At 42.2% G+C, this 22595-nt stretch overlaps 2 protein-coding genes across 3 annotated transcripts; one reads left to right on the top strand and one right to left on the bottom strand.

The window, feature by feature from the left end:
* Positions 1–75: 75 nt before the first annotated feature.
* cramp1 (cramped chromatin regulator homolog 1) lies at positions 76–17162 on the bottom strand. Of its 2 annotated transcripts, XM_044331881.1 has the most exons (21): positions 16934–17162; positions 15622–15772; positions 13444–13820; positions 11344–11546; positions 11022–11175; positions 10534–10617; positions 10289–10337; positions 9188–9273; positions 8560–8683; positions 7909–7990; positions 6675–7622; positions 6058–6235; positions 5469–5641; positions 5291–5365; positions 5076–5154; positions 4764–4874; positions 3833–3990; positions 2819–3005; positions 1371–1538; positions 689–834; positions 76–442 (listed from the first exon to the last, which is right to left on the bottom strand). In XM_044331881.1, exons 3-21 carry the CDS (start codon positions 13817–13819, stop codon positions 329–331), a joined length of 3495 nt encoding a protein of 1164 aa, XP_044187816.1. In that variant the 5' UTR covers position 13820; positions 15622–15772; positions 16934–17162; the 3' UTR covers positions 76–328. The 2 variants fall into 2 exon arrangements, with proteins under 2 accessions (XP_044187816.1, XP_044187815.1); XM_044331880.1 differs by lacking the exons at positions 15622–15772; positions 16934–17162 and adding an exon at positions 14204–14374.
* On the top strand, positions 16635–22392 carry jpt2 (Jupiter microtubule associated homolog 2). Its single transcript, XM_044331882.1, has 5 exons — positions 16635–16850; positions 17813–17961; positions 18462–18613; positions 19613–19649; positions 20716–22392. Exons 1-5 carry the CDS (start codon positions 16795–16797, stop codon positions 21024–21026), a joined length of 705 nt encoding a protein of 234 aa, XP_044187817.1. The 5' UTR covers positions 16635–16794; the 3' UTR covers positions 21027–22392.
* Positions 22393–22595: the final 203 nt, after the last annotated feature.

The following is a 22595-nucleotide window of genomic DNA, read 5'->3' as shown; positions in this document are numbered from 1 at the left end:
TTTTGTTCAGATATGGCATAGTATTTTCCTGTACATGAGGTTGTGTTTTGTAAACGCATCTGTTTTTCTAAAGTGTTTGTTTTTAAAGGGCATTTCACCTTAAAGAACAGTTCAGTGAAACCAACATGTTTCTAACTCGCTTTGAACAATGGTCAAGGTTCACCGTTAATTATTGCACTTTTACAAACAGGGCAGGGATGGCTTTGGGGATTGGTCAATCTCCGCTGTTGTTTTTCCTCCAAAGTAGAAGGGATAAGCGTGGCGACAGTTTAGACACCGAGATGTCTCCAGATGGCTGTGGGTCGGTGGAGCCAGTTCCTCTACCTCCTCAGGGCGGTGGGATGGAGGGCTCGGTCACAGCCAGCTCCTGAGCCAGGTCATTGAAGCGAGCGATGTAGTCCACGCTGCTCTCGCTCATCATACAAGCAAGCTGAGAGTCCATCTGCAGGCACGACAAAAGAGACAAAGAAGAAACAAAACTCCTTTTTACCAGTGATCTCTAGAAACAGGTCAGTTTGCTATGTGCTGTTTGTTTGTGGTAACATGACAAGTCAAATGTTTTGCATCACCTTAAAGAACAAAAAGCCAATATTCATCAAGCTGTTTTATAAAATCGGAGAGATTAAAAAAACAACAAAAAAAAGAAATAAAAAATCCAAAATTTGCTATCTCAAAGGGCTCAACTTACTTCTGCCACATCTGGAAGGCCACGGGACTGAAAGGAATCATGGGAGTTGCAGTCCAGGAGGCTAGGACCAAGCAAAGCCGTGCCACTGGAGGGGCCAGAGGGGGTTAGGGTGGTCCGCCTGCCCTTATCAGGAGAGACCATGCTGGCTGAAAGGAAAATAGAGAGACAGTGAATAGAAGGGACAGCACACAAACAGAGTAGAAACAAAGGCGTGTTCGTGGGACGTCACTGCGAGAGGAAATCTGCAGCTGTGTCAGTGTTATTGTGAATTAATAAGAGAATAAATGTCTGAATGAACAAAGAGACCTTTGTGAAAGTTTATGTTATTTATGCCTTTATTAATTTGACATGTATTCAAAGCTACCTACTGTGTCAGTCACTTTGACAAAGCTTTGATTATTTCTCCATATTCCAACACAAACACAAGTAGAAGTAGACTCTCTGTGTGTTCAGTAATTAGCATTAGACATTTTGAATATTTGGCAAAACCAATCATATATAAATAAGCTGATTTTGGTCAGACACAAAGAGAGCAGCAGTCAGTATTTTTTTTCTATTTTTAAATGATAGTTTTTGTCTGTCTCAAAACTTTGGAAGGGAAGCAGTTCAGTGAACCTACAATAAATAAAATAGATCTGTAATAGTATCTGTTAATGTGTGTTTAAGAGACAAAAAGACTTACAGAGGAGGCATCCCAGTGTGGAGTCAGAGGAGTCGCTGGGGTACCACTGGGGATCGTGGCTGGGTGATGGGATCCAGCCTCGGGACGGGCTGACTGAGGGAGACGAGGCCAACAGTTTGGAGCTGTCGCTGTTGCTCAGCTTGGCTGGAGAGAGAGCCGCCTCCTCACCTGCAGCAGAACAAGAAAACAGCCATCAGATTACATACGCAACGTTCAAGACGCTGGTCGAAGCGAGATTAGTGGGTTAGCAAGGTACGTTGAGCATAAAGTCAGGGTTTTCAATGTCACGAAGGTGGCTCTCTTTTAACCTGGCTACATCACCATGGTAACTTATACCGCAAACTTCACCTGGTCCGGGGCAAGTTATGTTCCAAGTTTCGGCTTAAAATCGGCAATAAAAGGCGCAGTCCTTTCACTAACTAACTGATTTGCTGCAATGTCCGTTCAACACTGCTGGTACTGCAGCTATTAGAACACCAATTAGAAAATTGATTTGTCTTTTATCATACTTATTGATTTGATATGTCATATTGTAAATTTGTAATGGTGCAAGAGGTAAGGGTTACTTGCAGGATGGGATTTTGTTATAATATATCAAATTGTATTTCAAATAAAAAACAAACAAAAAAAACTAATGAAGAAATACTTTGAACAAAAAAAAAAAGATTAATCTATTGGTATTTATCACAGATAATATTCAATCTATAATATTAATTTCACTTTGATTTGGCCAGAATCTGTGATAAGTGATTTCCACTAATCCTTCATTATGGAACAGAGTCAGACCTGAATGCACTTCTTGAGAATAATGTTTAAATCTGCTGCATCAAGTTTAAAGTTTAAGAGCTTTGGATGTGGGAGGTACGGAGAGTGCATTGAGTGGTAAAATAAGTATACAAACTATTTACGTAATTCATAAATTAATGAATTTTTTAATGAATGAATTTACAGCAGCAATTTTCTGCCAGCATTCCTCTCTTGCCTTATTTGCAGCAACAGTGTTGCTTTTTGCTGTGATAATGTATCTGTATTATTCATAGCTCTCCGTTATAATGATCTGTTCCTCCTGACTGAAGTAAGCGGCACACGATCGGTCCATTTTGTGCGGAAAAAGAGTCAAATGACGCGCCAAACGCCCCCTTTTATGGGGACATAGCCTGAAGCAGAAAGCCTAGGTTAACTTATCTCTGATCGCGAGTTTAGGGTTTGTTGAGCCAGCTCACACAAAGACAGCCTGGGTATGTTGAACTCCTCTGGTTGCACGTCAACATGTTTCTTCAGCAGAATACTTTACATACTTTCAAACGATCCTTCACATAACACAACCTGTTGTCACGCTCCAGTCTCACAACACACATCTCCTGTCTTGTCTCTCAAGTTTTTTGGGTTTTTTTTGCCAGTTTCCAAGAATAAATGTCAGCATGTGGGATAGAAACACATACACGCACCATAGTGGGCAGAGTTGATGGCGAGCTCGATGATGGAGTCACTGATGTGTGTTTGAGGTTCTCCGGGGGCGAGAGCCTCTTCAGGGGGGCCGGGGAGAGAGATGTCCAGGAGTGAGGCTACGCTGGGCGGAGAGAGGAGCGAGTCTCCACCACCGGTCACGCCGGGAGACGGTGGAGGCAGACCGTTCTGTGGAAAGAACAAGACAAACACTTAACGGGGACTGCTTTATTAGATTTTCTCTGCTTTTATTTCTTATATTATTAGATGAGTTTTCAGATCAACATGCATGTGTTTTTTCTATTTCTTCACAGGTGGCCAGAACACAGTCTTCTATTTCACACCATGAAACCCGACCCTCCATGGACAATAGGAAAACTTTATCTTCATAGTAAAGCAGTGATCCAAGACTGACTGGCATGGATCTGGTGTTCAGTGACTGCGCGTTGAGAATGAATACATTATCACCACCGCATGTCTGATCGAGTGGTATGGTAAACAATTTTGAGTATGTTTACATTCACACAAAGATCTATTGAGAATCTCCAGATGAAGGCAATAGGTTGATGTTTAAATGGTTTGTTGTAACCAAACTTCACATAAAATCCAAATTTGGTTAATAATTGAAGAATTTGTGGTATCTTGCAGGATAAAAAGAAACAGAAATATAGTAGGAATGGACGCTTTTAACTTAACACTTCATTATTTGCGGTATTTGTTGTTACATTAGCTGTTGACCCAAAAAGCAGGGTTAATTTTTCTACCACTGCTAGCCAAGCTGCTCTAAATCACAATTACATCAGTAAGATAAATCAATTAAATAGTTTTCATGAAAGTATCGATAACTGGAATATTGCTTTGCTCTGGTTAAAAAGAGTTTAACCAGAGCAAGACAATTTTAATTGAGAAGATGAGGAGGAGGAGACAGTTACACCAAAGAAAAATGTAACCCATTTTTAAAAATGTGTGCCTTGTTTGTAAGTGTGTGTGTGTGTGTCATTTTGTGTGCTCCTGACCTCTGGGACATTGTGCTGCAGCAGTTGAGAGTTTGGTTCAGCATCTACAATGGGCGTGGTGCCAAGCAGGGAGCTGTTATCAACAGTGGGAGAATCCAGCTCCCGACAGGGACTGCCAGGGATGATGCCCGCAGACTTCGCTGCCAGGTCGATGGCACCTGAGAGGAGAGAAACACAAGGGATTTGTTACATCTGCAAAGACCTGATAAGTGTTGACAATGCTTGAGACTAGCATGTGAAATGGATTTTACCAGAAAATAAATTGAAAACTACATGTTTACATTCAGCAATTAAACTCAACAACAATTTGAATATAAAAATAGGAAGCAGGAGACAATCTGAGGGGTCAGAGAGGATATAAAGACTTAAATGGAGGACTCAAGTTCTTCCTCTAGGAGTTTAGCTGGAAGAATGTTCTTTTTGTCTTTTTAGCCCTGCACAAAAGAGTGCTTGTTCAAAACCTTGTTGGAGATCATGTGGGAGTCAAGAAGCCAATCATTTTCTATCATTTGAAACTGGGAACTGTTTCTCAAACAAAAACAACTTAATTTTACAAAAATGTGAATGGGAACATAAGGAGGAATATATGATAAGAAAATTGTTGGTGGCGTACAAACAGACAACATGCAGAACAGGTAAAAAATGTACAACTCTCTTTAGGTGGTTTAATTTTGTTGTAGCCTTATTTTGTTGAGGCCATTTAGTAATTGAGCCATGTTATAAAATGTCTGTTAAAAACCTAATTAAAGGATAATTCTGAAATAAGTAAAAACCATATTGTTTAATACAGTGACATAATAAGAGGTAAAACTGATACTCAATTAAACTGTTAACTTCAACAGTACAACATAATTATGCTCTATCAGGAATTTACAACCCCCCCCTCGAAAGACAAAAGAAAAATGGATTAATTAATGGATGCGGTACATACTGGCGAGCTGGCTGGCCGCTGCTGAGCTAGAGGCGACAGGGGAAGTTTTGGACAGGAGGGGGCGGGAGGAAGGAGTCAGACGAGTCTGGATTGGCCGGAAAGATCCAGTTCCTGAGGGAAGAAACAGGAAGTGAGAGAGTGAGAGATAAGCAGAGTGCAGAGAGGGAAATTACATTGGCAATGTGTAATGAGCACAATAGACGAGTAGATTATTAATATCAATGCATACATCACCACATGTATTCAAAATCATTGCCCTACAGCACTAAACATACAATATTGTATAGTAGGAGCCTGATGTTTGAAGTGTACCTGTGGCAGAGTTGGAGAGGATGGAGAAGGAGCAAACATGCTGCGGAGTGTCTCCAGTAGTTCGGGGTAAAAGAGTTCGCTGTGGATAAGCAAGCACAAATTTAACTAGATGAAGGGTCAACGTGACCTGCAACATGTCAGAGACCCATAATAAAGACATTAAAAATACAAAGCAACTGAATCGATAAACCAACACCCTTTTTGTTCCTTCTTACCTGAACTACAAGTGGTTTCCGAAGTTGTCTGTTTCGAGGTTTTCGTGGTCTAGAAAGGAAAAGATCTGACTGCATCTACAAGGGAAAAAAAAAACAATAATAATCAATACAAACAACTTCATAGTAATGTGGACTTGATACTTCTGGTGTGAAAAAATAACACATTGCTCTGTCTTACACTGATAGAGTCGAGCTGTTGCCTTAAGGCCAACTCAGCCTCCTTGTTGGGGGAGAACATTCTGTTGTGGCGTGAACTGTTGGGGGGGAGCGTGGTGGGTACTGCGAACACACCGCCTTCTGTATCGCTGCCTGCTGTCGACCCCAGCAGGGAGCGGGGAAGGTTGCGACCACCTAAAGAGGAAAGGAACATTAAAATGCCATAAAAACACACGCAACAACAACTACAGTTTATTTGTGCTGTGCTTTTCTGACAATACTGGAAAATGTGGCAAATGAAAGAGTTGCGCTGCCTAATTATTTACCAAGGTCAAGTAAAGAACTAAAGCACCATCAGCACAAACACACATAAGCAGTAAAATTAGAAGATGTACATGGGACTTCATCAAGTAACAAAGCTGAGATATATTATAACCATCCTAAACTTAATGTACTGATTTCCTATCCCTTCAAACCCAAACAGAATATTGTTATTAAATACCTATACTGAGGACTACACTCTTTACAAGGAATCAGCTACACTGAAGGTAAACACACTTTTAATGCATGTAGTAGTGGATCTAGAGCAAGTGAGAAGGGCCCATTGATACCTGAGCCTCCGATGTTTGGCAGGTGTAACCTGGCCCCTCGGATAGAGGCCTGCTGTCGGCCACAGCTGGGGCTACGAACGCCTGCTAATGGACCCTTTCCTGGAGGTGTGAGGGCCTGATTTTGCTCCTCCTGATGGGTCTTGAGTGGTGATGTGGCTGTGGAACACAGCTCTGGAGCCTGTAGGAGAGGACACATTAATGACACCATCTGGCTCTACATGTACGCTTCTACAAGAGGTTAAAGGTGGCACAGAGAGCAATTTAAGCCCTCTACCAGTGCTGAAATCAGCAGACATTGTACCAGTATTAAATGTATCTATCCATGCAGGATTTATTGTGGATGACCACACTTGCAAGCAATGCAATTTTGTGAATCCACGGAATATGCACCATGCATACTGCTGTCCCCCTGCGGCCCATGATTTAAGACCACTTAATAACAATATCTATTTTAAGGTGCAGTCTTCATTCATGCCACTGGGATGTATGTATGTTTCAAATTTAATTTCGGTTTAAACAAACCAAACACAGTAACATGATATTCTGTCCACAAAACATTTAAAATGGTTGTCTGGCAACCAGCATCAACATTGTGAGAAGTAACAGTTAATCCCTACCAACGGTTTTGGATTGACCTCAGTTGCAACCAGCCTGAGCAGGCAGCGCAGCACGCGGTGTGTCCTGTTGGGCTTGGGTTGTGTCAAGGCTTGTCCGTTTTGTTGGTTGTTGTGAGTAACTGCAATAGGTTGCCACTCATATTCCAGCTGCAGCTTGCCAGGCTTTCCTAACATCAAGTATAACTCAGCCAGGGTGACGTTCTCTGCGTCACGGGCACTCCAGCCCTCCTCTCTGATCTGCTCAACAGTCCGCTCTTTGGCTGCTGGGGCAGAGCCCTGCGGCACGCCCTCCTCTGAGCCAGCCACGAGAGGCTTGGCTGGAGGTGTCTGATTGGCCTCTGGGGAAGAGGTGCTGGTGTTCTGCTCTTCTCTGCACTGCTCCGATGAGCTCTCTGCACCACTACACAACTTATCATTGCTTTTGGTCATTGATAAGCCACCACTGGCCTCCGCTCCAATGAAGGTCTTGCCCCCTTCAGAGGGGCCCATCACAGCTCCCTCTTCTCTGGGAGCCTGCTGAGAGGAAGCAGGGACAGAAACAGATATTGGTCTCTTCTCCTCTAGCTTTGCAGAACTGTCTGATGAGGGCTCAGGGTTTATGGGCTCAGTTCGACGAGTGTCACTCAATACAGTTACTGAAACACCTCCACCAGCAGCGGCAGCGCTTCCTCGTCCAGATTTGGCGCCAGTCCGAAGTGGTGGAGCGGTGTGAATTCCCAGGATCTGGGCAGCGGGCAGTTCCTTCGCGTTAGGCCGGTTCTTTCCACTTTCTAGCCAGTGAACAGTGCAGGAGGCCTTGGAGTGAACCACACGTGCCACGCCAGGCAGCATGGTCAAGGTGCTGCTCTCGGCCGGGAAAAGAAAGAGTTCCTCCGGCTGGGATTTGCTGGGAGAGGCTGTGCTGGATTGGCTACCCTCCAGAGCCTCCCTCTCCATCAGACTCTTGAGCTGAAAGTACCAGTGTCAAGGACCCCGATATAACTGATAGATACAGGCATGTCCCCCCCAAATGTTCACAGCTGAAGTGCAGAACCACTGCTCTGCTCACACTTGACATATGATTACAAATGTTGTACTGTGCAATAGATACAATATAAAAGAGTGATTTTTATGTAAGTTTGTTTGTTAGTGCCTCAGCACACTCAACACCATTTTTCTTAATGAAATTGGATGTGTAAATTGGTCCAAATATTGCTCTACCCAACTTCTAATCAAATGATGTGTTAAAGGATACAATCCGCTGGTCGTGGTATGCCCACTTCTGTTTCAGATACTCAATGAGGCTGGAGACTTTCCTGTGGAGCTCCACCACCATCCTGGGTTGGAAAAAACAAACAAACAAAAAAAATACATAGTTTTTATTTACAAGCTGCTGTAGATAATGCAGAATGGAATTGGGCTGAGAGATTTAGTTTTCATGCTCCAACATATTAAACATATTTTTTGGGTCAAAGTTATGTTGTAGTCTTGTGGTGCTGTGAGTGTGAACACAGACTATTTTCAAAACACCTAGATGATGCATTCATGCAAACTCCAACATCTGAAAACTGGAAGTCATAGCCAAAAAGCATTGCATTAATGAGCTATGCTGTTGGAAAACAATGGCAAACATGGGTGTGGTGTAAAGAACCATGTGAGTTTGACTTTACTTGCATTACAAATGTCAGATGTCTAAGTATTCTGAACGCACTGACGGGGACTTGTCAAAACAGTTGTTGCCAGCGGCAGCGTTACGACATGACAATAAGCTTGGACATATGATACCTCTGCAACTTTATTCTCATACAGTACTGAAATAAATGCAAATAGCAGCCTGAAAACAACTTTTGACAATGTTTTTTGGTAACTGACTCCTCTCAGAGATTAGTTAACCGGCATGCCTGACCTGAGGCGAGGGTTGTGAGCTAGACTCTGAACACGGGCCCAGGAGTGGTTGCTGCGTGGTTGGAGCTCCACTGCCACCTTCAGGGGAAGACGCACCGGCTTCTGGTCCTCCTCGTCACTTACTCCTGCAGGGACATGAAGACACCAACAGAACTCAGAGAAAAGGTTTTGCTAGGGTTCACTGTGAGACCGCAATTAGGTGTTTTTCAAGAGCAAGAGAAGGTGTCCCTGCTTAATGGATTGGCACTAGCTGTTTTCTTGCACTCAAAACAAAGACTGACTACAGGAAAAAGATGGCAGATGCAAGACAGGTTGGATTCAGATTTTTCACCCTTGATTAAAGCAATTTTTTTCTCTAACTTTGGTGAGTGAATGTTTTTGGTAGATGGCAGTTGGTCCAACCAGTCACCTCCACCATCTCCCTCCTGCTCCTCCTCACTCTGCTCCCAGAGTTACCATGGAGACGCCAGTAGCCCACACGCTGCCATTGTTATTGCCAAAACCCCACCCCCACAAACCCTGTGCCTCACCATTGATGTTGTTTATATTTTAAGAACTGGTGTTTGTTTACCTTGCATGTGGTACGTATGTTCAGTGTGTGTTGGGTGTCCATGCATGAACATGCTCACCATCTGGGTCACAGAGTTTCTTCAGTGCACGGCACATGGGTGCTTTGATTCGAAGGTTCCTCCCTTTGGAGCGCACAGTGGTGGCCCTGGTCAAACAGACAGAACAGCAGTGAAATCTTGATTATTTTTAGCAAATTTTCTGGGTCACAATACACCAGTCAGTGAAGTGCTCATTGTCACTCTGCATTTTTCACAGAGGAAGTGTGCTAATAATTCACATTAACACAGCTTGTTCAGAATAACCTCAAAAATTGAACTAAACAAAATAACATAAACTTGTTACAATACAGTAGCCGTGCAGTACATAATACTGTGTTGTCAGTTTTGTTAGACTGAAAGAGGTGATGATTGACCTGATTAAAATTTTTTTAAATTCCCTTTAAGTATTAGTCAGGGATATAAGTTGTGATTAGTGTTCCTGCTGCAAATGGATTTTTCTTGCATTTGGCATATGTCATCATGATCTCAGACTGTCCACATGGTACATATTTGTGTGTGACAGTCAGCGACTACTTAGCTTATTTGTACGTGTGAAACTCACTTATGTGCGCCACAATGGTGACTGTTAAATTTTATCATCATCTGTATGCAGCCCAGAATTTACAACCACACAGACTGTGCACGCCAGCTGTTCTCACAGACAAACATGCTTGAGACTTACCAGGATAGTTTAGGAGTTTAATCAACACCTTTGACAACCTCTACAAACATCAAACATTACAAGCTTCTCTAAGCTACTTAATTGTAATGTGTTTTTGTAATATTTTGTCCACTACCTATAGATCTCAAATTTCCCTGGACACATGAATCAGAACAAACAAAATATTAATATAGAAATTAAACTTGTCAGTAAACAGAATATGTTTAGATGTCTCAGTTTCCAGGATTACATTCTCCACAGATACTATGGTTTAGTCTATCATCACTCAGGATGAAAGATTATCTTTGTTTTTGTAGATGTGATAAAGTACATCAAATCAAAAACAGCATATTTGTCAATCCCAGACATATGCATGTAAATGCACTCTTTGTGTTATTTAACATAAAAAAACAATGTGACTGGTTTATGCTTTCTCCCCCCCAGTTGTAGTACCGACTTACCCTTGCTGGATGAGTTCGTTCAGCTTTGCTACATTCTTATCATCCATTACTGTCAGAGACAAAACACAAGGAGAAATCAGCTCACAACATCGTCCCTCAGGAGCAGCTGTCCCCCATGACTGGGAGCATGCAGTGTTTAATCACATCCCTTGTGTCCCAAACTACCAGCAGCAAAACACTCAAACACACAAACAACTTTAAAAAGGCATACAGTACATTCAAACACATGTGTAGCCCTCACTTACATCCTCCAACTTTTTTGCGGAGCTCAGCGTAGCAGATGAGACCGTAAAGCTCTTGAGAGGATTTCTTCAGCACTCGGGAATACACTGAAGGAGGAAAGGCAGCACAAGTCACAACACTGCTGTAACTAGGAGGCATGTGCATGCTACATAAAGATAACACGACAGTGACATTGAAGGCTTTTTGTAGGGGAAAGGGGCTTGTGCTTATCAGGTGAGATTCCTTTACATACAGTATGTTTTGTGACTTTGAGCCAACCTGCTGCACAAGGAGCTATAAACATCAGTGTGAGAATTATTGAAAAGTGGACCTGGACTATATAGAAACTAAAGCCCCACACAACCCAAGGACACAAATGACTGCCACACTAACATTTCTGACAGCTCTAGTGAACACCTTAAATGAACATAACAGGGTAGGTGAGACAAGATGAGATGCCAAAAGTCACACGTTTGTATTGTTATGGAGTCAAAGATAAATGGCAGCTCACCATTGGCAAAGTCGATGTGTTTGGAGATCTTGTGCCACGTCCGGTAGTAGAAGTGGCGGACCTGCTCCTTGTTCTTCACCATGTTGGCCGGCTTCCCTCGCTTCTTGTACTTCATTGCAATGTTGTTCTGGATAGCCTCAAAATCCTTCCCATGCTGGACAGCAGAAGAGATGAGTAGAAGATGTCAAAAGATAAGAAGATTATGAAGAGATATTTTAGCTTGGTGTCCTAGAATAAATAATGTAAACATAAATGCCATCAAAGCTGCCCATTTACTGTAAAATTATACGGTAATCACAGTCCATTTGGTTCCATCCTGTACCTCATAGAGCCCCTCAAAAAAGCTGTTTTTGTCCTCAGCGCTCCAAGACTCCCACTGCCGACGGGCCCTCTTCTGGTTACCGGCTTGCTCCTCCTTCTCAGTAGACCCTTGGCCCTTAGATGCCTTGGACACTCCCCCCGTAGAGCCAGCCACAGGCCCCGACTGTCCCACTGCCCCCTGAGAGGAAGAGCCATTCTCTGCCCCTGTATTACACAAAAAGCGGGAGCCCACAAATCCATCAGTCATGAAACATTCAGAGGAAAAACACAACTTAAAATCAGAGGAAAAATGTTTTGGTTTACCACCCTAGTTGTTTTGTATAGAATGGGGGAAAAAAATACAATTGTACTTCTGAGGTGTGTGGTTTAGGAGATGGTAAAATACATGCACGCAAAGCCACCCACTGCCATTACAGCGCACAACCTGCAGAGCTTCCCTTTCTGTGGTTCAGCTCTGGCAAGGAGGCAGGAAAAGCAATCAGTCCCTATGGCCAGGTCTACAGTACACGGGTCCAAAATCAACTCGTGGTGGGCTTGAATGGCCAAGTTTAGCCGAGCACAGAGCACAATGCCAGGAGGCATTAGCACAAACACAGAGGCTGTTGCAGCACTGCACTACGTTAAAGCAACAGTAGATTTTAAGCCAAAATGGGTGTTCATTTACAAATGCAAATCAGTGTGTGGCTCATAGGCACTAACCTAGATGTGCCTCTTTCAAAATAGATGTGCACCAATATAGCATCATATCAAAATAAACAGGGCTTCCTTGGTCCTTGGTTGACACTTGGGCAATCTAAATGTATTTGATGATACAATCACAGTCACTTTCTCTTTTCCGACAACAAAAGAAATCCACCAGTCGTATCTGTCAGAGCAACCTAATTCATCTGCATACGGTAAAAGTTCACTTCAGTCCGATCCGAGTCCAATTCATTTATAAAGCCATTTTTAAAGAAAGAAAAAACTGACATATTGTCCATGCCGAGCAACATAATTATACACATGCAAAAACAAAAATAAAACAACTGAAACAGATCAGTACTAATTTCTCAGTAAATCAGTGAGCAATGACAAATTCTTCAGTAAGAAAGATTCAGGTTTCTGGCTGGTAGCACATCAATAACAGGCTGTCAAATGAGCAGAGGCCACCTCAGATACTGTATGTTTCACACATACTGGATATTAATGCTTCTGCCCCACCTTTCTTGTGAGACTGGTGGTATGGAGACCAGGACAGAGACGTCCAGTTTTAAAGGATACATTTATTCAAGCCAGTTTTCTATTAATATTAGGGATCACTATTTCTGATCAGTAATCAATGAGGCAATCCATTGATGCGTTTTAGAGTCCGTTAGTGAGCCTGAGAGTTTTAGTTCTTAACTCAGACATTCAAATATTACTGTCAATTCACAGAGGGCTGCTCCTGCAGGCTTTAGCATATGTATATATATTTCTCACACTGTAAGAGACAAAGTGTCAGCCAGTTTATCTCTGATGGATTATAATCAAAATTTGTATCTCATATTTGCTAAAATGAGAATGCACCACACACACATCTTTGGTTGTTTGCTGCATCACTATTGTCTGTTGTGACACGTGGCTAGATTGTGCATTATTATAATTTTACATTTTTAAAAAGTTCTCAAAGGCAAAAATATAAACTGTAATTCACCAACTGGTTGGATCAGTGGATCAATACAATTTTTTTTATTATAAATCAGTGATTTATTTTCCCAACACTCTGCTAATAACAACAGCCATTAACAGCCCTGTGTTTTTAAAGTCATAATGTCAAGTTTCTGAGAAAATGCAACTGAAAATAGTCAAGTGACATTCTAACTGAAACGTAACATGTGGCCTGTGACTTTACTCCTTTTCACAGAAATGGTTCACAGGATGGATGTTGCAACTTGTGTTGGAGCAGCCAGAAATCTACCCAGAGTACATGCCAGCCGGTGGCCCAGGGGGACTACACAGCACAAAAGCTGCGTCACTTTCCCCATCACTGATAAACAAACTGTAAATATAGTGACACCGTTAAACCTGAGAGCAGACCCCCTCGCTAATCCAACCTCCTCTCTGAGCTGGTCACCTACAGTACCTTTCGATTTTGCCCCGCCATGTCCATTGATGGTTGAGCCGATTGAATCCTTCCGGATCCGTTTGCTTGGAGGTCGGACACTTGATCGGAGAAAATGATGTTGATCGTGACACGGAGGGGCGGGCTCCGCGGAGGGTTGGGGCTGCTGGGTCGAGCCAAGTCCGGTTCGGTTCGGCGGAGAGGCTGGGAGGACCGGGGCTGAACCGGGGCTGAGACCCGCAGCTGATGGATTAAGACTCTCCACTCCGTCGTCTCCCTTTGTACTGCGCTCCTCGGTCGCCTGCTCTCCGCTCTCCTCTTCGTCGCAACCTTCGGGCTTTCTGGACGGATTCCTCCTCCCATCGACACCGATCCCCTCCCTGGAGCCCGGTGTCATGCTGCCAAAACACATTCAGGGGGGAAATTGTCACATTAGGAGCAAAGCGGTGTGCAAAATTAACTTCTAAAGACGACGTTCACTGTCTCTCAACATGGCCGCCGCTGTTTGTTTCAAATCCCCTCACCAGTCCCGACAAAACAACACCAAATATATGCATTTAACGTCTCCAGATAAATTATATCCAGCAACCAAAATAGTTTAGTAACTGACTGCGGTGTTTTACCAGCTGTCTTTCGGCTCTAAAGGGCAATATTTAAGGTTGAATTTCAACTAAATTCAAATGCGAGCGCTTTTCAGTTTAGCGCCCTGCAGAAACGACAACGAAAACCCCTCGGTGCATTCGCCCTCTAAATAAAGTGTTTATTTCAAACATAATTTTACCCATTTTCATGATCTTCGGTAGTAGGTGACGTCTTCTTTCTCTTCACCATGGGTCCGACCGGTTATATTGGCAATTACTAGTCAAATTGGGCATAATAAATCCTAGACCGATCTCTCCGCTTTCTGCCCTCTCCTTGCTCCTGCCTCGACTGAACTGAACTCTCTGCGCAGTTCAACTGTTTTCTATCAGCAACAACATTACTCAATGATTCTTTGAAAGAAGAAATAAAACTTTATAACTACACACTAATATGTGATATTTACTGCATACAATGAAGGAGAATTTCCTGTTAGCACATGTCAGCTGAGCTCGTTTGAATTGATACGCACAGATAGTTTTATTAACCTGAGTGCAAGTGGACTTTGCTTGTCACTACGTCACCGTCGCCTTGCAGAAATGATATCTGCAAAACGATTTATTTAATATGCATCCAGTAATTGTTAGCCTTCTGTGACAATACACAGTTTTTTCTAACAGTGCTATCACCCTGTATAAATAATCATATGTCAAAATCAGTACAGAGAGCAGGTTTTATGTGCCCGATGCGCACCAAGATCTGGTGTATTACATTTGTAAAATAGTGTTATACTGAGTGCACAATACAAAATGTAGAGTATTGTATTTTCTTGATTGTTACCCTCTAGTTTCTTTATTTATTTCTGAATACAATCAGGAGGAGGGCAGCGCAGAGAGGTGACAGCAAGAGAAAGCTATAACAAAGAAAGATTAATTGGACATAAGTAGCTTGAAGTCGGAAAGTGATGATAAAAATCTTCTTTTCTACATTCCGACACAGCCTGTTTTGTGTCATCTAAACGCCAACTCTCACATACTCCTACAACTCAATCGACCACAAAATATGTCTGATATATAACAGTAAGAGCCCGAAACTACTAGTTAAGTTAATGATTGTTTACTTGCACTCCTTATAATCTCACAGCTTCAGATCACTGTAACGTCAATAGGTGGATGTAATGATAATTTAACTGTTACTCAGCGTCAAAACATCGTTTCAGTGTAACTTAAGGTAAATTAAAATCTTCCAGCAATAAACTAATATCTATACTTTATACACTCAACTGCAGCGTTTTAGTCCTAACAACCCAGTGACTGTAGTCGTGTAACCACGGTTCAAGAGGGTTATCGTGACTTTAGTAGTGCAATGTGACAAGAGTTAAAGTTATTTACACTAACAGTTGTCGTTAACTTAGTTGCAATTAATTGTATGAAATGAATACTGGTCATATCCATACATAACGTGCTACCTAGCATGGCTGCTGCCGTTGGCTAGCTAACTTAGCGTTAACGTTACGGCAGTAAAACAACCCATAACGTTGCAAAACCTGCTTGTAACAAAACTATTATTTCAAGCAGAGCCTCAAACCCGCTTCCGATAGCACTATCAATGTTCAATTACCTGAAGTGGAAGCCTGTTGGTGGTATTCCCAATCGAGACACTGGTTAGCATCCCTAGCTAACGGCAGCACTCCAGCTTGTTACCGATGACAGCTCCCACAGAGCGAGCCTCCACGCGCTTTGGCACGCCCACTACAACTCGAAAACAAACCCTGTGATTGGTTAGAAGAACACGAGGACGACGGTTAAAATTTGATTGACAGAAGGCTTCACCAATCGTTATTGAAAAAGGCCCTGCGAAGGACCAATCGTCATGCTCTTCCTGTCATGCCTTTTAAGTTTCCCGATAAGAAAAAAATGTATACATATGATATGTATTTTTTTAAAGTTCAAAGTCGGTTTGACGATTCAATAATCTAACATTTTTGTTCATTAGTTTTAATATTATTTCAAAGAGACTGGCGTCACTGCAATAGTGTTTTTTGGCGCTCTAAAAATAGGTTCCGCCCACAAAGTGATTGACATTTTGAAGATCAAATCAGCAGGCGCAATCCATAGGATATACTTGTATTTAATACCAGTATACGCCGAATTCCACTTGGATAAGCGGATTCAGAATATCATATTGCTTGCAAGCAACAAAACATGGTCTACAACCAAGGATACAGCTCGACAACAATAAAACACACTAAATATACCACAAAGGGCTTTTGATTCAATGGCATTTGCACTTCACCTTAGTTGCTTTCTCAGCCTACGTTGTCTTTGTCCAGGCCAAGCGCCCCGGTGAGCAAAACAAGCGTGATACATCGAGGTTAGTGCACGGTTGCGGTTGTTTAATGGCTCTTTGACGGACCAGCAGGGCGGAGTTTTGCGATTTTTATATGAGCTACTACAGTTACTACAACAGATATGTCTTCGATAAATGCACAAATCAGACGTAAAAAACGACAGTACTGTCAGTGCCGCCGTGACCAAAGTGTTATATCAAAAGACTCACTGGATTACAACATCACAGTCGAGTTTAAATGAGGGGACGCCCTGTGCCTTGAAACGAGCGCACCACAGCTCTCAGCAGACCGCTTATATTCCTCTGCGTCACAGCTGGGTAGGCTGCATTTCGTCGCTAAGGAGTTTGGTTGGGCACGCGCAGGCAGGAGGAACTTGCTGTTCGTCCAGTTGGCAAACTGACGAAGTTGTCTTCGGAAACTTGAAGGCTCAAAACAAAACCACTATGACTTCGACGAACATGTACCAAGGGTTGGAGGCTGGGTCAAAACCAAGCTCAAGGTGAATAATATGTATTAATGTAGGACGGTTATCTCTGAAAGAAATGGCCAACGGTTTATTTGGCCGCTCGGTCAGCTACTCACTCAATGTAGGTTAACGATATTTTTGACAGGAGCTCTTCATAGCTTTTGCCTTTTTTTCCTGCTAATGTTTTAAAACATAATGCTTGCATTCAGCCCTGTTACAGCTGAAGTTAGTCTCTTGTGTAGTCGCTCAACTCGAGTCGGCGTGGTGTGACTTGTCAGAGTCAAGGATTAGCTTTTTCAAGCTAACCGACCAGGCGTTGTCTGCTGCGCCTGCGGAAGTGTGAAGCCACTTGAGACTGCTCTTCTTTGTACTCGCCAACTACGGCGTAGCGGCCGCATTGTTCTAGTTAGAGGAGGTCCAGTTTCCCCCGACTGACCCGTAAAGCGTCAGCTCTTTTTTCAATTACGTGTAATAGTCGAGTTCAAGTATGTTATGGCCTCTGATTACTTGAGAAAGCGCAACGCCAAGTCTATCGAAGAGTGTTAAGGCGTGTGGCGCCCTTCCCGAATAGTTAGCAGTGTTATCAAATGACCTGTTATTTGGCAGCGTTTGCTTATGTTGTCGCTGTATGGTAGATAACATTTATAGCCATGTTACATACTGTTTTCTACTTGACCCTTTTTTCTTGTGCGTGAGCAAAAGTATGACATCATGTATAACTAAACATGAATATCATGAAATTATGAATCAAAGACATTTTAGAAACATTATATTTGTTAAGGACTGACAGATCCTCAGATAAATGTTAATGAAATGACACACTATATACAGTCTTAATTTACTAAGACAATTCCAAATAAACCATTAAAAATACCTAACATTATTTATGGTCTATTTGTCTTTGCCTTTTCACACTTGTATTAGGTAGTCCATCTTAATAGATAAATAGGTTGGTTCCTATGAAGGTTGTACTTATAGTCTTTTGTCTTCTGCAGGGTGTTGCAGCCTCCTGGAGGTGGCTCCAGTAACCTGTTTGGTGGCTACGAAGATGATGCAGCATCAAGAAGACCCAATAAGATGGCCTCTAAAGTTTTTGCTCCACCAGAGGAACCCCAGAGTGTACCAAGACGCTCTAATCCTCCAGGTCAGACCAGCCTGTCTGGGCTAACAGATGTGCAGAAGCAGGCCATTCAAAGCATCTATCAATGTTAAGGGTGTGAAAACTGTTACTATAATGTGATAGTTCCAGCGAAGGCACTCTCACTGTTTTCTGTGCCTTGACTTAACCCACATCCAGATTCTGTTAAGTTTCTAGTATAATCAGGTTTGTTGGAAAATGAATTTCCAAGCAGGGACTGCTGGGTCACCCTGGCTCCTGTATCTATCAAGTCTTCACTGTGCCAATAGCGTCCCTGGAATGGCAAGTTAATTTGCTTATGTACATGGTGTGATGCTGAAGGGTGACCAATCATGAAGAAGCTCAATTCCCACATAAGTAATGACATCTTGCCACAGTGTCATGAATCTGCAGGGCAAGAAATGGGCAGTGCATTTCAGTAGTCATCAAAAACAAAAGTTGAGTGTGGGATTTTTGTCATGGTTACTGCTGTAACACTGTACACATCTTGGTAATATTTCATGTAGGTGGGAAGAGTAGCGGAATATTTGGGGAACCTGAACCTGCAGCTCAACCACAGAGACCCATACCTCCAGGTGGACATACCAGCAACATATTTGGGGCTGGAGAAAGTGCGCCTGTCCAAAGCCAAAACCGAAGCCACCCAAATAAGCCAAAGGTAGGCCACACACGAAATATTCAGTCCACTTAGACTTGTTTTTTTTTCCTTTCCTATTCTTCCGCTGACTCCTGGAAACTTAATGAACACACAGCCAGTAAGTTTGTCACAAACTGATTTAGTCATTATCTGCTGCTCACTGTGCAAATACGGCTCAAAAGTCCTCTTGTTGTTTCATTTTATTCTGTATTTTCTTTTTTAACCAGACGTGTGCCACATACTCTACTATACCAAGCAGCGTTCCCCTCGGGTCAATAGAGTTTATGCAACCAGAGTATTGTCGGCTTAGACCGCTGAGTCCATTGCAACAATCTCAGCAGTGACAAAAGTAAATTCTAAGCCAACTTTTCAAGAAATCTGTTAATTTATCAGTTTTATGTGACTGTGTTGAGGTTGGTAATAAGAGAGAGAGCAGGCATGAGAGAGGAGGGGGATAATGCAGCACAGACTGCACCAAGTTCAAGGTATTTACCCCCAGAATAGCCTATGACGTTATATAATTATTATTCAGCTTTTTCCCAAATCCCATGGTTTCCTTGCGGCCCGGTAGCAAATTTTCTGAGGCCTGGTACCGGTCCGCGGCCTGTGGGTTGGGAATCCCTGTCCTACACTGTTTTCTGGCTTGTAGTACAACTTAAAAAATGTGCCCATCCTATGGCATGTTATCCTGGTTGGCGTCTGCTAAATGGCACTGCAGAACAACTGACATTCATATTTGCATTCAAGTCCATGTTCACATATACAGTAAGAGAATGCATATAAGTTAGCTTATTGGATGTATTTACTATAAATATGTAGCTTTAGTAGCTTGCTGACAGTAAATGAGACAAATACTTTCTCTTCAAGAAGCCTTAGAGAGAGTCCTTAGTCATGGAAATTGCACTGTTGTACAGTACTTTATTAGCTGCTTTAGCTTTGTTCGATCATGAAGAAGAGAGCCTGTGTTAAGTTCTTTCATTGATTACCGAGTGAGAAATTTCTCATCTTTGTTTTTTACAGGACAATCTAAGTGTGGGACCTGAACCTGAATCACCAGGTGAGTTTCATTTTGTTTCATAATGGAAGATTTTTGGCAGACTTGATTTATGTTGAGTCATCCTACCCACTGTAGCAAAGCTCAATATGCAGATCACAGGGATTACACTGTAGTTAGATCTTTTTAAAATGGCCTTTCTTCTTGGTCAGCCCAGTTGACATCATGGTTAATGAAATTTGTTTTGTTTTTGAGTTTTGCATTCATGGGTTTTATGAAATACCAACCTGTGTCTTTAGTTGGATTGGAGAAAATGAAGACTTTTAGAATGAATGTATATAATTGCTGTGCATGACTCGTGAAAGATGTCATTTTCATTATGTTTTACAAGGAAAACAGGTTATTGATTTTTAGCCATGCTAGCAGTGTGACTCAAGGTATCGGCAGTGTCGGTTTGTCAGTCCACCACTTTGGTCCAGACTGAAATATGCTGACAGACTGCTGTGAAATTTTGTTTGGGTCTTCATGGTCCCCCAGAGGATGAATCCTACTGACTGGTGATTCCTAATTTTTTCCTCTAGCTACATCAACAGGTCAAAAACTTCACTTATCCAGTGAAAGATATCTACAGGACTGATTTGGACAAAATTTGTACAGGCATTCATTGTCCCCTGATTTTTCCTCTAGCACTATCACGAGGTTCACATTCGTGGTTCTGAGTGAAATGTCTCTACAACCAGAGGGTGATTGCCATGAAATTTGGTGCGGGCATTAATGGTCCCGTCAGGATGAATTGTAACTAATAAGCTCCATTATTGCATCATAATTTCAATTTGTCCAATACTTTGGTTTATTACCAAACACATGTAAATTTAAAGACACTTTGTGTTTAGTGCTAATTAGCAAGTGTTAGCATGCTAACATACTAAACTAAGATGGTGAACCTTGGAAATGGTGCCTACATCAAGGAAATAACAGTGTCATTGTGAGCATGCTGACATTAGCATTAAGCTGAAAGCACAAAGTACAGCCTCACAGAGCTGCGAGCTTGGCTGTAGACTTAGTTTTGTAATTCTGCTCTGGCAGTTTCTGTAGTGCACTTTTTTTTTTCTCTCTCTCTCTCTTCAAGCACCTGAGGCCAAGGTCAGCCAGCCTGAGGTGAAGGAGGAAACAGTCTCCCCAGCTGTTGTGCCAGCCAAGGAGGAGCCTGCTGCTCCTGCTGCTCCTGCTCCTGCTCCTGCTGCTCCTGCTCCTGCTTCTGCTCCTCCTCCTGCTGCTGCTGCAGCTGTCCCTGCCTCACCAGAGCCTGAGCCCTCTTCTTCCTCACTTCCTGATGAGACTTTGCTGAAGAACCATGAGCCTCACCTGGGACCCAGGCATCGCTCTCACAACAAGGTCCTCAACCCCCCTGGAGGAAAGTCTAGCGTGGTATTCTACTGATCAGCTGAACACACCACTCCTCCCTGTTCTTTGTCTGCTCTCCTGTTAATCTTCTCTCATTCCAACACCCCTCCCTCCCTCCCCCCACGGTTACTTCACATGTACAACTAAACAAAGATTAGGAATTTTTGTTCTTGACACCAGTTTTCTGGTCTAATATGTTGTCCTCAACTTCTTGCACTTTCAGCCCGTTTCTGATTCTGCTCTCTGCCTCATTCTTCCTATACCTTGAAACCTGCAATCATACAATCACAAACCGTTCAATCAACAGGTTAACTATTATTCACTCACTTCTTGTTCAATCTCAATAGTGCAGTTACTGTTTTCACTGTTTCTGTGTTTTTGCATGTGTAAATGTAGTTGAAGGCACAATTATTTTTCATTCTGACAACATTTTTGCATCTCAAGAGTTGTTTAGACATCAGAAGAAGACTGCTTGTGGTGTTTTTAGCTTTAAACGGTCCTGGATTCAAATGATATCATGTAACCATTATCAAAGGTAAATTCTTTGCAGACAATTGCTTAAATTTCAGGATGCCTATTTTAAACCTTGATGTGTGGGCTTTCAGTCAGGAGGGGGTGAACAGATGTTCTCACCAATGTAAAATGTTTCAGGGAGTTCCACTAGTGCCACCTTTTTTTTTTTTTTTTTTCTTTTTTCTTTTTTTTTTTTTTTAAACGCTACCAGATCCTTATGTGATGACTACATAAAACCTTTTGTTTGGCGATTTTTCAAAGTTACAACACATCAGACAACAACGAATGACTGTACAATCAGAAGCCTTATCAGCTGAGCATTCTCTCTTGCCTTCCCATCAATTGTCACTTAATTTTGTTCCCTCTCATCTCAACGTGTCTCAAATAATCTGATGTCAGAGCACAAACTCTGTTCAAGGAGAGACGCCAAAAATTGAAATTGAAACAAAGATGAATGCAAGTGTTTACTCCCAAATGTTTCTGCTTCCTCAAAGATATTGATTCCATTTTGATTTTATGCGAATGTATTGTGCAGGTACTTTTCTGCTTTGTCCTCATTGCTTGCTTTATCTAAGAACATGCCTTTAATTTGCCTGGGGTAGGCCTCTGTTTATGTTTTAAATTAAAACGGCTGATGACAAGTGACCTCTGGACAAGCACGTGGCCTACCTGAGTCCAGGTGGGCTCATTAATAATCACCTCTCCACCCACTTCATGACGTACATTCATGGTATTCTGGTGCCAGCCTGTCCCCTGTGTGTTGATGTGCCTGGCAGGCAATGAGCGCAGCAGAAGAAAGAAATCCTGTGTATTGCAATAAAAACTGTTGTTTTGCATTTGGAGTTTGTTATTTCAATGTTTTTTGGAAAATAAACAAAATGAACATTCACTTTCAGAATATTTATACCGATTTATTGTTAATTCTTGAACTAGTTAATTGATTTGCTTTTTGGCAGCATTCTTTGTAAGCTGCTTGTCCCCTGACAAAATGACCATTCTTCCTTGGAGGAAAACGTACTTTCCGCTACTTGGGTCCAATCTGAAATTTCATGAAAATTAGTACTGAGATCCATGTTCCCCAGAGGATGAATC

This window comes from Thunnus albacares, chromosome 17, assembly GCF_914725855.1.
Source record: "Thunnus albacares chromosome 17, fThuAlb1.1, whole genome shotgun sequence".
NCBI classification, from domain to species: Eukaryota; Metazoa; Chordata; class Actinopteri; order Scombriformes; family Scombridae; genus Thunnus; species Thunnus albacares.
The sequence above is the reverse complement of the archived record's forward strand: the minus strand, read 5'-3'. Positions and strand labels throughout refer to the sequence as shown.

What these genes read in the sequence shown, in the direction of transcription:
- cramp1 (XM_044331880.1), bottom strand. Translation starts at nt 14,253, where the DNA reads ATGGTGAAGAGAAAGAAGACGTCACCTACTACCGAAGATCATGAAAAT. An exon ending in TGGCGGGGCAAAATCGAAAG is followed by an intron (nt 11,547 to 13,443) that starts GTACTGTAGGTG and finishes TGTGTAATACAG; the next exon opens with GGGCAGAGAATGGCTCTTCC. An exon ending in AGGTCAATCCAAAACCGTTG is followed by an intron (nt 6,236 to 6,674) that starts GTAGGGATTAAC and finishes CCTCTCCTACAG; the next exon opens with GCTCCAGAGCTGTGTTCCAC.
- jpt2 (XM_044331882.1), top strand. Translation starts at nt 16,795, where the DNA reads ATGACTTCGACGAACATGTACCAAGGGTTGGAGGCTGGGTCAAAACCA. An exon ending in AAGACGCTCTAATCCTCCAG is followed by an intron (nt 17,962 to 18,461) that starts GTCAGACCAGCC and finishes TATTTCATGTAG; the next exon opens with GTGGGAAGAGTAGCGGAATA. An exon ending in GCCACCCAAATAAGCCAAAG is followed by an intron (nt 18,614 to 19,612) that starts GTAGGCCACACA and finishes TGTTTTTTACAG; the next exon opens with GACAATCTAAGTGTGGGACC.